Source organism: Neolamprologus multifasciatus, chromosome 1 (genome assembly GCF_963576455.1).
Source record: "Neolamprologus multifasciatus chromosome 1, fNeoMul1.2, whole genome shotgun sequence".
Lineage (NCBI taxonomy): Eukaryota > Metazoa > Chordata > Actinopteri > Cichliformes > Cichlidae > Neolamprologus > Neolamprologus multifasciatus.
In genome coordinates this window covers 31,222,340-31,236,546 of record NC_140439.1, presented here as the reverse complement: position 1 = coordinate 31,236,546, position 14,207 = coordinate 31,222,340, and the positions used below count along the sequence as shown (strand labels likewise).

At 41.4% G+C, this 14,207-nt stretch overlaps 1 protein-coding gene across 1 annotated transcript in view; it reads left to right on the top strand.

The window, feature by feature from the left end:
• nkd1 (NKD inhibitor of WNT signaling pathway 1) overlaps positions 1-14,207 on the top strand; it is a 32,781-nt gene that overhangs the window by 12,547 nt on the left and 6,027 nt on the right. Inside the window, exons 4-7 of the mRNA XM_085158149.1 lie at positions 7,100-7,157; positions 11,678-11,781; positions 11,907-12,002; positions 13,611-13,758. Of these exons, the coding sequence (XP_085014275.1) occupies positions 7,100-7,157; positions 11,678-11,781; positions 11,907-12,002; positions 13,611-13,758 (406 nt within the window). The remainder of the gene's footprint in view (positions 1-7,099; positions 7,158-11,677; positions 11,782-11,906; positions 12,003-13,610; positions 13,759-14,207) is intronic.

The window sequence follows — 14,207 nt, the reverse complement described above, 5'->3', positions numbered from 1 at the left end:
ATGAACTTTCCTAATGGCTTCAGTCCAGGTTAGTCGGAATCAGTCAAAATCATTCCGGTTGCCAAGTCGACTAGATTTATGGAAATATGTATAAATATATGGTGACAACTTCAGTGTGTGTTGACATACCTGGTATGAGGACGCGCAAGTCATATGCTTGTATTCTGTGATATGGCCTGTGAATTAACATATATAAATGCAAATATTGAACATGTTGTGGCTATAACGAATCTTTTACAAGTGAGAGTAATCACTTCTCACTTTCTGCAGTACTCTTCTTCACCCCCTCCAGTGCCTGGTGGCTTTTATGTAAGTGTCAGTGACCTCAGCCCTCCCGTGGTTGAAAGACTCAGGGAAGCAGCCATACTTGGAGAAGCATCGCTGCTATTCCCACTTTCTGCCTGTCTTGCCTGTTTGGCTAAATGGCTGTCTGTGTGCATTGCTCGCCGCTTCAAGTCCGCACCGCTGCTCAGAACTGTGCAGCTCTGAAGGTGTTTTCTTGCAACGGAGGGAGGGCCGCAGTTCTAATGAGATTTTTCCTGGGTTTTGATGGAGTGCCAGTAGTGCTGCCATTGCTCTCGAGGCCTGACTCCACTGAGCCCTGGCGTGCGATCAGGGAGAGCTGTCGTCAGCCGCATAAATTGTCAGCCTGTGTGGTGGGTCATGAAGGCAGACAGCATAGAGACCAAGACGTCTTGTGGGACTTTCCCCACAATCACATACAAGTACATATTACTTGCACTTTAATGTACCCTTTTCCTTCAAACACAGACTTGCAGAAAAAGTGGCCCAGTGGGGTCCATGTCTGCAGTGCCTGTGTAAGAATGACACTAGAGGCAACTTTCTAACTTAACTCTGCAAGTTGGTTCTGTGCTGACATGTGCTCACTTTTTCACTTTTGCTGTCTCCTTGCTCTATCCAGGGAGGCAAGACCAAACCCATTCAGTTACTGGAAAAACAGTATATGAGGCAAAAGCAGAGTTTGTATGATTGTAACAAGCTAGAATATTTGATATGACCACTGTTGTTATTATTTTGAACTCCCTTAGACAAGCTTTCTTCTAAATTCTTTAAGTTGTCTTCTGGAATATGTTTACAGGCTTCTTGAAAGACATTCAAAGCTCTTCTTTGGATGTGGCTGCCTTTTTCTTCATTTTCTGTCAAGATGATTGTGCACTTCATCAATAATGTTGAGGCCCAGGCTCTGGGGAGGCCAATCCATGCGTGATAGTGTTCCACGGTGTGTTTCTCTATCCAGGTATGGTCAAAGGAGCTTGCAAAGAAAAGCGTCTGGACTTCTTTAAGTTGCTTGAAGACGTTTCACCTCTTATCCGAGAAGCTTCTTCAGTTCTAAGGTCAAATGGCGGAGAGTCCCAGATTTAAACCTGATTTAAAGTCCAGATGCTTTTCTTTGCAAGCTCCTTTGACTACGATGACCTGGATGACTGAGAACCTTCACAGACCTATCCAGGTATGCTTTTACTGCCAGTGCAGTAAAAGCATACCTGGATATGCCTTTACTGCCTTGATATATGTTTGGGATTAGTGTCATGCTGAAAAATAAAACTGTTGCCAGTCAGACTTCCAGATGATTTTGCATGGTGGATATGATAGGCAGGTACAGAGCCTCCAGTAGGTATTTTAAGACCTTTTATCTGGGTTAGGCTGGATAAAAGGTCTGTCCAGACATCACGAACTGCATCAGGGACTTATCTGATTATTTCAGGATTCAAATAAGGGATCCTTTGAGTCATTTATTTATTTATTTTACAATTTTCAGGTAGTAGTCAGGTGACCATGGGGATGGCTTCAAAAGGAAGATCCCTCACCTGCTTTCTTCGTTCCTTTCACGTCAGGAGCTCGGATACTTTCTGGTCGTCAGCCTTCGTTTGTCTCCATTGGTTCCATCAGTGTTGTCTCTCGTTTCACTCTGACATCCTGGTCTGTTCGTAACACCGATTCCTTTCCAAATCCGCCTTTAGCGCTCCGGGTGTTACTGTGTGCCCCTTCCTACCCATTGTCAGGTCTTTGCCTCGTTTGGATCTAGCCAAAAACACAATCCATGTGTCTCACCCCGCACCGACATTAATCTCAGAAAATATTATTTTAACTGCCAACAAGGCCAACGTTTTAGTACCGTGAGGTTGTTTACCGAAGCAAGATGAAAATAATTTGTAAAATGTGTTAATAGGACTGTGGCATTTTAATTTAATTTCCTTCAGAATGTGCTACAACAAATTATTTAGAATTAAATTGGCTTCGTATCAGGTTGGGCTATGACAAATATATCCATATTAGCTTTGATTCTGTCTCATGCACACTGCTATAAAAACTTAAAACAGTCTTTAGCCTGCCAGCTCCATTGTACAAAGATGTCTGATTGCATCTGTGTGGGAACTGCCTAGTGAACTCACAGGGAGCTAGTGGTTTCATGTGTGTTGCCTCCTGCGAAGGCTACCCAGGCAGCTTTGTTTACAACAGGCGTAAGCACTGTTTGCAGTATATGAAGCCGAGTACACATCCCAGCTGAACAGAAGGTGCTACTGAATCAAGTGCTGTCTTCATGATAAGTTGTAAGGTAGTTGAAATACATTGCTATGAAGTTAATAAACAGTGACCTCATCATTTTCCCTTTAGTTAACAAATAAATATTGGAAATTTGCATAAGTCATCCTTTTTTTGTAGCTTGCTACCTTTGGACTTGGACTTTGCTATCTTACATATATTGCCAATTTAAATAAAATAGTGTGACGTTAACCTGCTTTTACCATTGACCCGCCCATTTTACGAGCACTCTTATTTTGTAATTTAACAGCCAAAATCACAAAATAAGTAGTAAAACATATAACAGCTTTGATAAAGAGTTAAACATGAACAAAGAGGTGTGTAAACCCGCCATCTATGTCTAGACTATCTAAACACACATTTTCTGACTAATGGGTTTTGGAAGGTTGAAATCTTTTCAACACAGTTTTAGCACCAGATAATATTTTATTTTTAGTTTGCTTTATACTAATGTAACCCCAATCAATGAAACAACTGATGTTAATTTGGCATTCTTTTTTTATAACATCCAACAGCTGACAGTTTTGTTAATAAATAAGACATATAAAAGACATTTAAAGTAGTAACACTGTATATGATGTTAGCACAGTAAATATTATTAAACATTTCATCCGTCTTTGGCACTTCCACATCCATATTTATAAAGTGTACCGTTGATGAGGTTTCCAAAACAGTTCCAATGGCCAAACTAAACAGGCCTTCAGACCAGCGAGCAATGTAGATGGGATGTTGTAATGGGACTGGCACACTGTGTTCTGTGTTACAGTCCAGTAATAAATCACTTTCTGGTGAAGGGGATTGAACAACTTTAAAGCACACAGGATTCACACGTGTACGCTTACACTAAAACGCTCGAAGAAGCTCTGAAAGAACGGGCTGCTATTGAAAGCGAAATGCTTTAGTCTCTGGTTTCCACAGAACATTTAACATCATGTCAGCAAATTGTTTTAGCTGGTCCCAAGTCGAGAAAAAAACGCTTGTTTGTGCCCTAGAGGCTGCAGTTTGGGCTGAATCCCACAGAGACACTAGTGGAAAGTAACTCCATGATTGAGTTTTCATAAAACCGCTTCAATGAGAAACAGGAGTGCCATCACCTAACGCTGTAACACCTATTGTATAACAGAGTCAGATCAATAGTGCGTCAGTGTGGCTTTTATGTCATTATGGAGGTTTAAATTTTGTCTAAGCTGAGGTTGTGCTACTGTAGATGAGAGGGGTGAAAGGGCGTCTTCTCTTTGAAGCGCTCTGTCACAGTGACCTCTGCCCTCTGAATTTACAAGAGTCCCGTAGATGCCCATTACTGCCTCATTTCTTTTCCAAATAAGATTGATGGCTCTGTTGCGGTTACTGTTTTACACGCATTTTCAAGATTATTGCGGACACGCACTGTGTGTGAATTTAATGAGACACGGTCTTCTCGTTTGATAGCCCTGAGCATTCAGACTCATTACGTGTTTGTAAATGTTGCATCAGTCGAGCCTCGTCTCCACTCATTAGTTCAGAAATACATTTCAAGAGGATGACCAGCATCGCAGTTTAGGGCAAATCCATGTTGAGCTTTTTCATTTCAAATCCAACCAGCACAAATGAGTTCAAACTTTTATTTTTGTGGTTTTGAAAAATGTGACTTTTATATTTAAGATCAACTATAGCTGCTAGTACGTGATTTTAATTGCATTTTTATGTATTCATTATGTGCAAATGAGTATTTGTTGTTTCTATTTCAGGTGTTTTTTGGTGGAGTTTTTGACTCGTATTGCATCTAGAATTGGGCGATAAAATAACAAAAAAGGACATTTGTCTAGCTGAAAAGAAAAGATAACTAGAAACAATCATCTTTTATTTGGAATGACATAACAGTTGTGTTGAGGACGTTAAACAGGGACCTGTAATTCTTATTTCCAGCTCCACTTTTTGTTCTTCAATTATTCAGAATAATCTTGGCTATCTCATATTGGCCGTTTGTGAATTCCCTCAGCTCACTCTCTCCCTTTTAAAGCCACCCTCTCATAAAGCCAACTTTATTCTAATTGGCCGCCTGTTGCAAACAGAAGGTTTAAACAGCAGGTGGGTGGGGCTTTGGTTGTTACATCCATAGCAGCATGTTTGACATGACCTTATAAAGACTGAAGAGCAGAGTCTACTGAGGTTTTGGCTTGTGAGAATTACTTGTATATATGCTGACCTCATTATTTGGAAACTTTGACTGCATATTATATAAATAGGTCACATAAAACGCACAGATAAACCAAGAATCTTAGTTTTGCAGTAAACATCTTCCCTTTTCTGTTGCTTTATTGTTCTTGTGACCAATTGGGTGGTGGGAAACCTTGAAGCAAACAATGTTTATTTTAAGAACTAAATGGCATTTTGGTGATTTGATCCATCATTGCCAAAGACAGAAGTTATGCTTCAAGGTAAAGTACTTTTGTAAGTCAGATTTAACCATTATATCTTTATACTTGACAGCTTTACAACATGAAGTTTTTAATTAGACTGTCAAAAATAATCATTGACATGCTACATGGAAAAGGGAAATGCACTTTAGAGGAGAAATAACGCTGTTCTGTTCCAGTTTTAGAATTATTTCTGTTTGGTCTTTTGGTATTTTCACATCTATTTGTGGTTAGAGAGTTTTGATCAGAGGAGAAGGCGAATGTGTTTGGATCTGCTTGTGTGTGGGTGTGTGCATGTGAAATTACAAAAAAAAGAAAAAAATCCTGGGATATTTTCTTCTTAACACTGACCAGAGCAAATCCCAGAGAGTAACCCCAGCATGCTAATAATATAGCTCCCATCCATCACCACAGACAACAACCAATTAGTACATTCCTCTTCCCCCTTTTTCTCATGTTCTTGGCTAACCCCTCAATAATTCTGGATCATTCATCAAAAAACTGAAACGCATTCAAGATGCTGTTTGTGTGCGTGCGCGAGGGTCTGTTTTTTGGTGCGTAAGGAATTAAAGGAATGTTTGTTGTGGATTGATTTTGTTTTTCTGGGGTTAAGTGACTGTGACAGTGTCTGTAAACCATCTGAATAGGTTCGCACACATCAACAGGCTCACTCCTTTGTGGCTTTTTCACTATCTGAGTTTAAAAATGAGGTGGAATTATGTATACTGATATAAAAAGAGAAGTCGATACTCTATCTAGTAACCATGCAGTGTTATTCTGTATTATTTTAGCACTTTAGTAGTGAGATATGTGTACTGTGGAAGGGAGTCTCTGTGACGGGGGCAAGTAGTGATTAACCGAACTCAGGCTGAATAATTTTCTTTAAAACAAGAGACTTTGTATAAGAAATTAAAACTTCCACTAGTAAACACTAGTATTATCAGACCTATAATGATACTTTATTTAAGATAACTGCAGCTTACTAGAACATTTACTGGAAATCCCAGGCATAAGTAACCTCAAAATCAAATTCGTATAATTTTCTTCTGGCCGATTCTCCTGTGAATCAGCCAGGTGTGAGTTGCCCAGATTTGCAGACATCTTCTGTAGAGCAGGGTCATGAAGCCAAGTTGGAATTTATGTTGACCTACTCATACCAATAACAAACAGATTTTTCCCAGGTCTCTGCTTTGGGGTATTAGTCTGTCAGCCCTAGTCCTGTGGTTAGTTGTATTCTCTTCCACAGGCCACCCACGGTGTTGTAACCTAGCCAGTAGTAGACTGAGGAGAGTAGGATCAGCCAATTTGACCCTTTACCACACTGGAGTACTCAGAAATCTGCTCTCACACTGTAACACACCTGTCTTTCTCACATTTATGATCACAGAAGGCACAATAAACATGCACGTTGTTTTATAAAGTTCGTTAACAGTTGTCTGGGTTAATCACCGCCAGTGACAAGTCTCCTTTTTAACACATTTTGTGCAGTTTTAACAATGGAGCAGCTTTTCTTTTGCAGGGGTTTAGGTGCAACGAAAAACATTCATGCATTTATATGCATTTGTCAGCCTGTGAGTAATGATTTTCAGCTGAATGAATGTGTTGCCACATGGATACCTGAGCCAGACTTTTCCATAGTAAACTCTAAGGATCACATGTCCCTCCAGCCTCGGTGGTATGCACTAACAGTCTCAGCTTCCAGAAGAGGGGTCCCAGGTGAAAATGTCCCAGGATAAAAAGAAATCCCCAAGCCTGCTGCTGTAGTGAGAGTCTGACACTGAAATAGCCAACAGTCTTTCTCAGAACCCGCTGACGGGTCAGTGGTAGTAATTTAAAAATTTCTTTCATAGTCTCAAATCTGACTGCCAGTCTTTTGCTTAGTTTGTTTCAGTCCTGCAATTACCAGACTCTTAAACTTTCCGCTGCTGTTTAAGCTCAGCGCGCACTTGTCAAACTTTGTTCATATATAGACATATAAAAGCTGTAATTTCGATTCGGCCATGTCAATCTGCGTTGAAAAGCAGTGCTGTGGATTTGCATCGTTAAAGATGTTTGTTTTTATGTGACAAAAATATGACGACTTTTGCTTTATGTGACTTAAAACAATGATATATGCGTCTTTTTCTTTCTCTGCTCAGGACTCCATGGATGAAGCATGTGCTGAGGGGATTGGTAATGAACACTATCGTTTAGAAGGTAGGTCTCTCCCAATCTTTTTCCTCTCTGTGGTAAAATTAGTTGGAGTACTGTTTCAGTTGAATGAAAAAAAAAAAACCCTATCCCAAAAACACTATTTGGAATTGAACTTCAGGTATTTGTGTGGCTCTTTGATCCAGTGCTTCATCCCTTCCTCCTCTGCTCCACATCCATTCTCTAAGCCCCAGCAATGTGCTGATGAAGTCCCTTTTACTTTCCCTCCTGCCTTTTCACCTCCTCCATCTCTCATCCGCCCCTCCCCAGCGGTGCACTGCAAAGTGCCTCCATTCCCCCATGTTTTTTCCCTGATGTGATGTGATCCTGGATTAAGAGCTCTGGGAGGAGAAAGTCTCTCCCTCCCATTTAAAGACACAATTGGACGTGAGGTGCAGGCAAAAATGTAGGGTCGAATGAGACCAAGCCAGAATCTGGAGGCATGTCAGAAAATTCCGTTTTACTTCAGTTTCACTTCAGTGGATAATAGCAGAGAGACAAGAGATAATGTGACTGATAAATGGAGTTTGAAATGATTTTTAGCAACTGGGCTAAACTGTGTATGGGCCAAGCCTGTCCTCCCTTCAAGACAGATGTTGCTAATTAGAGTATGCTGCTCTCTTCATTCACTTTGATTAATAGCCACAGTTCAAGACAGCTTAATAAAAGACTTCATAGTTTATGTGTCAATATCAATATAGTACTGACCTCTAAAAAATGTTGTTTTTGTTTGAGAAACAGAGTAGTTACAGATCTTGCTTAGATCTCAGGTTGGGCAAAGCTGATTATAGCTTGAATTGTTAAAATATTTCTATAGACATTTGATATGTTCATGTTGTCTGTTTTCAGTCTTGAATAAATTGACCTTTTTTTACACATAAAAAGGGACTACTAGGTCCCTAATACAAGTAGCTGTGGAGGTTTTATAGCATTAACTCCATTTAGTTTGATCAGATCCAGTATCTATAGATTTCACAAAGATGAGTACAGATAAAATGGGAAGAAAGAAGAAATGACAGCATGAACAACAAAGAGAAAGGGCTTCTGTTGTCTTAAGGAAGTAAGTTAAAGAAAACATGCAGCAAAAATTGAGAAGAGGAAAAAAAGCTCAGTGATGAAATTAGCTTAAGGATTATTTACATCTGTACTGATGGATTTAAGAAAACCTACCGTTGCAAACTTTTTAATATACTCTTTAACCTTTTGTTAAAAAACGAGAAACAGTCCTTTCCATCCATGCTATGTGTAATAAAGTATTTTAGCTTAGCCAACTGAGTGTGATTGCTCACAGTGTGTGGCAACTTTCCCAACCTGCCTGCGATGCTCTCTGCGTGTGTGTGTGTGTTTGCGTAACGCGTATGCATGCACAAGTGTATTTCTGTCACTGGAACGGCCTTGGCATGGAGGGTGCCAGACTCGACTGCCCTCATCTTGCCCCTCAGATCTGATGTGCAGCCAATCCCGTAGCGGCAGCTTCACTCATAAAGAGTGGGCTTATGTCTGTGATTGGGAGGGGGTCAGAGGGGGGGAGGAGGGTGATAACAGATTACTGTTACTCCTCCCGGCATTTCATTAGCCGTGAGATAAGCATCTCACCACCATATTGAGCCTGCTTCGGAACAGATTTGCCTTCGCACACAATGTTCCCTTTGAGCACCTCAGATGATCAAACAGCAGGACCCCAAATGCTGCTTCTCTCCAAAAAGTTGGTAAAAGCTCCCTGGGATGATGCCTTTCATTTCTGGCATTTTCCCCTACCCAGGGATGAGACAGGTCTGCTTTGATCTGCTTTGGATCAGGAGGAAAGAAATTGGGCTGTTGTGTCTGCTCTGTTGGCGAGCAAACAAACAGTGTTTCAGATTTGACTTGGCTTAATTAATTAGTGATTCTGTTTTACAGCCGGTCTGATCCTCTTCCAGAAGGTTTGAGAATGGAACTTCAAAGTGTGGTGGGAGGGGTTTGGGGAGGGTGGGGGTGAGGGGTGTGGCTTTATGGGTGGATACAGCCTTCGTGGCTGTGATTGGGTGATGGGGATGGTGGAAGGGGAAACCTAAATGACCAGAGGTGAAACATACTAGGGGCTACGGCTGAATACATCTGTGAGAATAAGGTAATGATGTGTCTGGGTAATTCATAGAGTTGTAAAGGTCCTGACTGGTACACCTCCTGATTCTCAGTTACATACTGTTTGTGTCTGTGGCCTTGTGTTCTAAACAAATGCTTGATTTCAAAGCATAGAAGACAATTTTGGTTGCATTAGATCTGGGCTAACACCCAACACTGAAAGTTAGACTTTGAACTGAACAGCGACAACAACAACTCCTTCCTCAACTTTGACCTCATGTTTAAAGGCACTTCCACTTCACTCATTTCAAAGTCAAGGTTTATGAATTTGTCTTTCTTTAGAGGCCAAAACATACAAAGAGTGGTTAACACAACTCTTTGAACATTTACAGGGCGATCGTGGCTCAAGAGTTGGGAGGTCGCCTTGTAATCGGAAGGTTGCCGGTTCGAGCCCCGGCTTGGTCAGTCTCGGTCGTTGTGTCCTTGGGCAAGACACTTCACCCGTTGCCTACTGGTGGTGGTCAGAGGGCCCGGTGGCGCCAGTGTCCGGCAGCCTCGCCTCTGTCAGTGTGCCCCAGGGTGGCTGTGGCTACAATGTAGCTTACCATCACCAGTGTGTGAATGGGTGGATGACTGGTTGTGTAAAGCGCTTTAGGGTCCTTAGGGACTAGAAAAGCGCTATACAAATACAGGCCATTTACCATTTAAATACTCCACTGGTGAATTTCAGAGCTTTTATGTATCCCAGAAAAGGCGCTTGCTAATACAAGGTTAAACGAAACTAAACACGTTGTTGGAGACATTTAACATCATCACACCAAATGAGATTAGAGATCAGTGGTGGTGATGCTGAAGTTGTCATGTTGTTTGTTCATAAGCTAATATTGCATTGTGACATATGGTAATTGCATATAATGTCACAACTGTCACAGCTGAATTAACTTGAGGAGAATATGTTTAAGATCATAAACAAATTTTCTCGAGTAAACCAAAGATTTTTGAAAAATCTTAATGGATTTTTTTCCAAGGTAACCATGGCGATGCTTTCTTCATGGTTGGCCTACAAAAACACATCATCCCTGAAGCACTCTATACAGACATTTGTGCCAACTGATTCATCAAAAGGCAGAGTCATGGAGCCAGTGCAGATGCATTCACATCAGTGGTAGATTTGCTTTCACACACAGTGTTCACTTTGAGCACCTCTGATCAAACAGCGGGACATAGCCTCACCTATGCTCACTGATTTGGGGTTGAAAGAACGCTTAGGTCTCGTGGTTTGTATTAGCACAACACTGTTACTTTGAACCCTGTCCAGGTGACTCTGTGTTCAGTAAAGACTAGTACAGTAAAGAGGTGAATAACGATGTCATATTAATTGGTAAAATGTATGCGACACATTTTCCACAGACTGTCTAACTGTGAGCCTGGATGGTGATGTACGGTATATATCTTTCCAATAAAATGGTGAGCCCTGCTGCACTGAGCTGGGCTCGGGGGCCTCTTGGAGACCTTCAGCTCTTTCACTTCCACCATTTATATTCAAATGCTGGTTGCCATATTCTATCATGTTTTAGTCATGTTATGCCATTCAGTTTCATGTTTAACATCCCCTCTTAGGGTGAACCTACTGAGATGATATGCAATATATTGTAGCTAACGGCTTAAAACTATTACTATGTGTGTGGATGATGGAAGAGCTTTTGCCACCAGAGAATTAGGGCTGTCACAGTTTCAACATTTCATCTCCCAGCCTTGATTTTATTGTTTTGATTCTGTAGTACTTCTGCTCAATGGAATGATGAAGTAATGAACTCTTTGCCTAACTTCATGCAGAAAAATACAAAAGTGTTTTTTCAGTTTCTGGTAGAGGCTCCTTTAAATGTCTTTTAAAAAACAAGAATCACATCCTTGTTTTTTTTTATCGCTGTAGGGACTTGACCCCACACTGTCATGGATCAGTTTGCTCTGATTGCTAACATGAAATGCTCCAAAAAGCATTTTTGAACTGTGAGAACCAAACTGTGCCTTGATTTTCTGCCGCCTTTGAGCATGATCAAAAACAGTGTAAATAAAACCTACAACTTCAGTGCACCTCAGCAGCCCAGTGAAAAAAAAAAACCCAACCAAACAAAAAATCCAACCTAATTTGCAAGTTGTTCCTAAGCTCATCAAAGTGCTGTTCTGCTTGTAAAATATATAACTGGGATCAAATAAATAAAAATACAATTTAATGATAAAAACTGTAAGGCAAAAACGGTTAAGAGTTTGGCTGTGTTTTTACATCCAGGAGCGCTGGAATGGATGACATGTCTTAATTGTGGCTGCCAAACTCGGAAGTCAGAGCTTACAAGGCGCACTTGATGGCGACAACATATCCTCAGGTTGTGGCTGCACCCAATGCTGCCATCCTCAGGCTCTCTCTTTTATCTTTGTGTGTGTCTGTGTGTGTGCCATTGCAGTGGCTTTACCCCCGGAGAAGACAGACAGCTGCTGTGTGGAGGAGAAGATGCAGGAGAGGGACAGCCAATCTCCCGCAGGGCCTCAGAAACAGCTCCAGTTTGAAGTGAGTGTCAACACAAAACAGGACATTTATTACTTCCCCCTCTGGATGAAACTAGGGCAATAGCAGGACACACAAATACACACTCACATGCTGTATGGTACTGATTCAATGCTGGGCTGTTTCAGGAGTTGGAGTGCGCTGTGTCTGTGGAGGAGGATAACAGGCAGGAGTGGACCTTCACCCTCTACGACTTTGACAACAGCGGCAAAGTTACGCGAGAGGTAATCGTCTGCTTCAGTGGAAAAGCCTTTAATTGCCTAATGAATAAATAAAAGAAGACGTGATAATAAGACAGTGAATACATCCAAATAACTGCCAAAAACATGCACTAAATTTAAATTGAAATCCTTGAAACGTGAAATCCGCATTTGTTTATTCTCCTGCATGTTTCACACATTAAAGAGATTTGCACGGAAAAAGCCTGGCCAGCAGTTTGCTTATCCTGAATCATGTCCCACCTTAGGTTGGAATAAAAATCAATAACTTCCCTGTTCACTTCTTTTTGGTATCGCCACACCCAAAAGGGAAGCATGGATAGAAAAAGCCTCTAACCCAGTCTTACTTGTAAGAACTGAATCCAGCAAAGGTATGTGTTTCCGCTCCTGTGAGGCACCTTGTGGCTTGCGTCTGCCTGGTACAGATCTGAGAGAACATCGAGAAAGGCCCGTGTTTTTTGAGAACAACTTGAAACAGCGCAAAGAGACTGGAGCTGTCCTCTGTGTGGTTGGCTGTGCAGCTTTTTTGGCATTGCCTGTGGCTCCACGGCTCATGAGACAGCGGCTTGGAGGGGGGAAAGAAAAGCTTTCTTCTCCAGCTCTCTCTCTCGCTCTTTTTTTGTAATCCATTCACACAAATAAAAAGAAAAGGAAACCCAAAAATGACACGGGAAGCTTTTATTTTATTTTAATTGAAATTTTTTTACATTTTGTCTGTGTCTGAAACCAGTATGTGGAACTGATCCCTGTAGAATTTATAATAGTCCTTTTTATGAGTCATAGTGGTATAGTGAGTAAAAATCATGCTTTTGCAGTCTTGTGTGGTTCGGTCTTGATTCTTAGCCGTTATAGTGAAACCCTCTTACTTCCTAAAGACATCTGAGATGCAGCACATGATACGAGTCTGGACATTTTACTTCTGTACCCAGGAAAGAATCCATCATAGTTCCTGATACTTAAGCGGGAGTCATTAGTTCAGTGCAAAATATACCGATTAACCAGCCACAAGAGCTAGCTATGCTTACTGCTACGTGAACTTTTTTCATTTTACAGCATTGACAACAAAAGTTATTAGTTTGTATAAACAGTTTTAGCTTTTCCACTTTTCAGCATAGTATTTATCTGATCCTTGTTTGTATGTGTTACTATGCCTAGATGTTGCCGCTACTGTAGATGTATCTTCAACAAATTTAACAAATATAGAAAGTGCAGCGCTCACAGCTTAATACAACTCATATCAGGCCTGACAGGCTTCCGTGCCACTGACAAGACATTTGTTTTTATGAATTTATAACTTGTCTTTACACCCAACTTGATCGCTTCACTTGGAAAGCAGAAGTAACTGATGTCAGTTTCTCTGTTCACTGTTGTCTAAGACACTTCTGTAAATTCTTCGCTAGCATGATATTTATTATGCATGGTCTAAATGCTTAAAGCTTAAGATTCTTGGATTCAGAGTGTCGGCATAAGAATACTCTCCCATGTTCCATTTCTCTTGAAAAATCTGTATTTGTACCAGTGTGATTAAGAATCTGCAAGATTGAACATTTAATTAATGAAAGATGAAAAAAACCCTCTCCAATTTAACAAATTCTCATCTTCTGTTTCCTGCAGGATATCACCAGCTTGCTGCACACCATCTACGAGGTTGTCGACGCTTCAGTCAACCATTCTCCTGGCAGCAGCAAGACATTACGTGTCAAGCTCTCTGTGGCTCCTGACTCCAGCCAGCGGTGGAGGAGCTGCACGCAGGGTGCCACAGGTAAAGCTCGCATTAACGCAGTGGGTGGGAGCAGCGGAGAAGAGAGGGCATTTCGGGGTCCCCCTTGTGTTGCATGCTGTCAGCTCATCCAGACATGTGTTTGTTGTCATGCAGAAAGGCGGCTTCTTCAGGCCCGTCAGCGCTTTGTTCCTTGCAGTTTCGGCGTCGCTCCATCTCTCCCACTCAATGGGGTTCATTTTTAATGATGGGGGGAGTGACAGAGCCAAGAGAGAGCCCCCTCCCTCAGCGCCTTCAAATACTCTGAAAGAAACCTTAAGAGATGTGCTGAGTCCTTTTGATAACCACAGCCATTTTTCTTTTCTCCAAAGTTCCCTTTTTTCCCCCCCTGCTCCCCCTTTCTTCGTCCCCCCTTCTCAGAGCTGCTGGGAAAATATAGCTGCGTTCAACTTAACTTTTCTCCCTGACGACTTGGTAAACAAGTCGTTAGG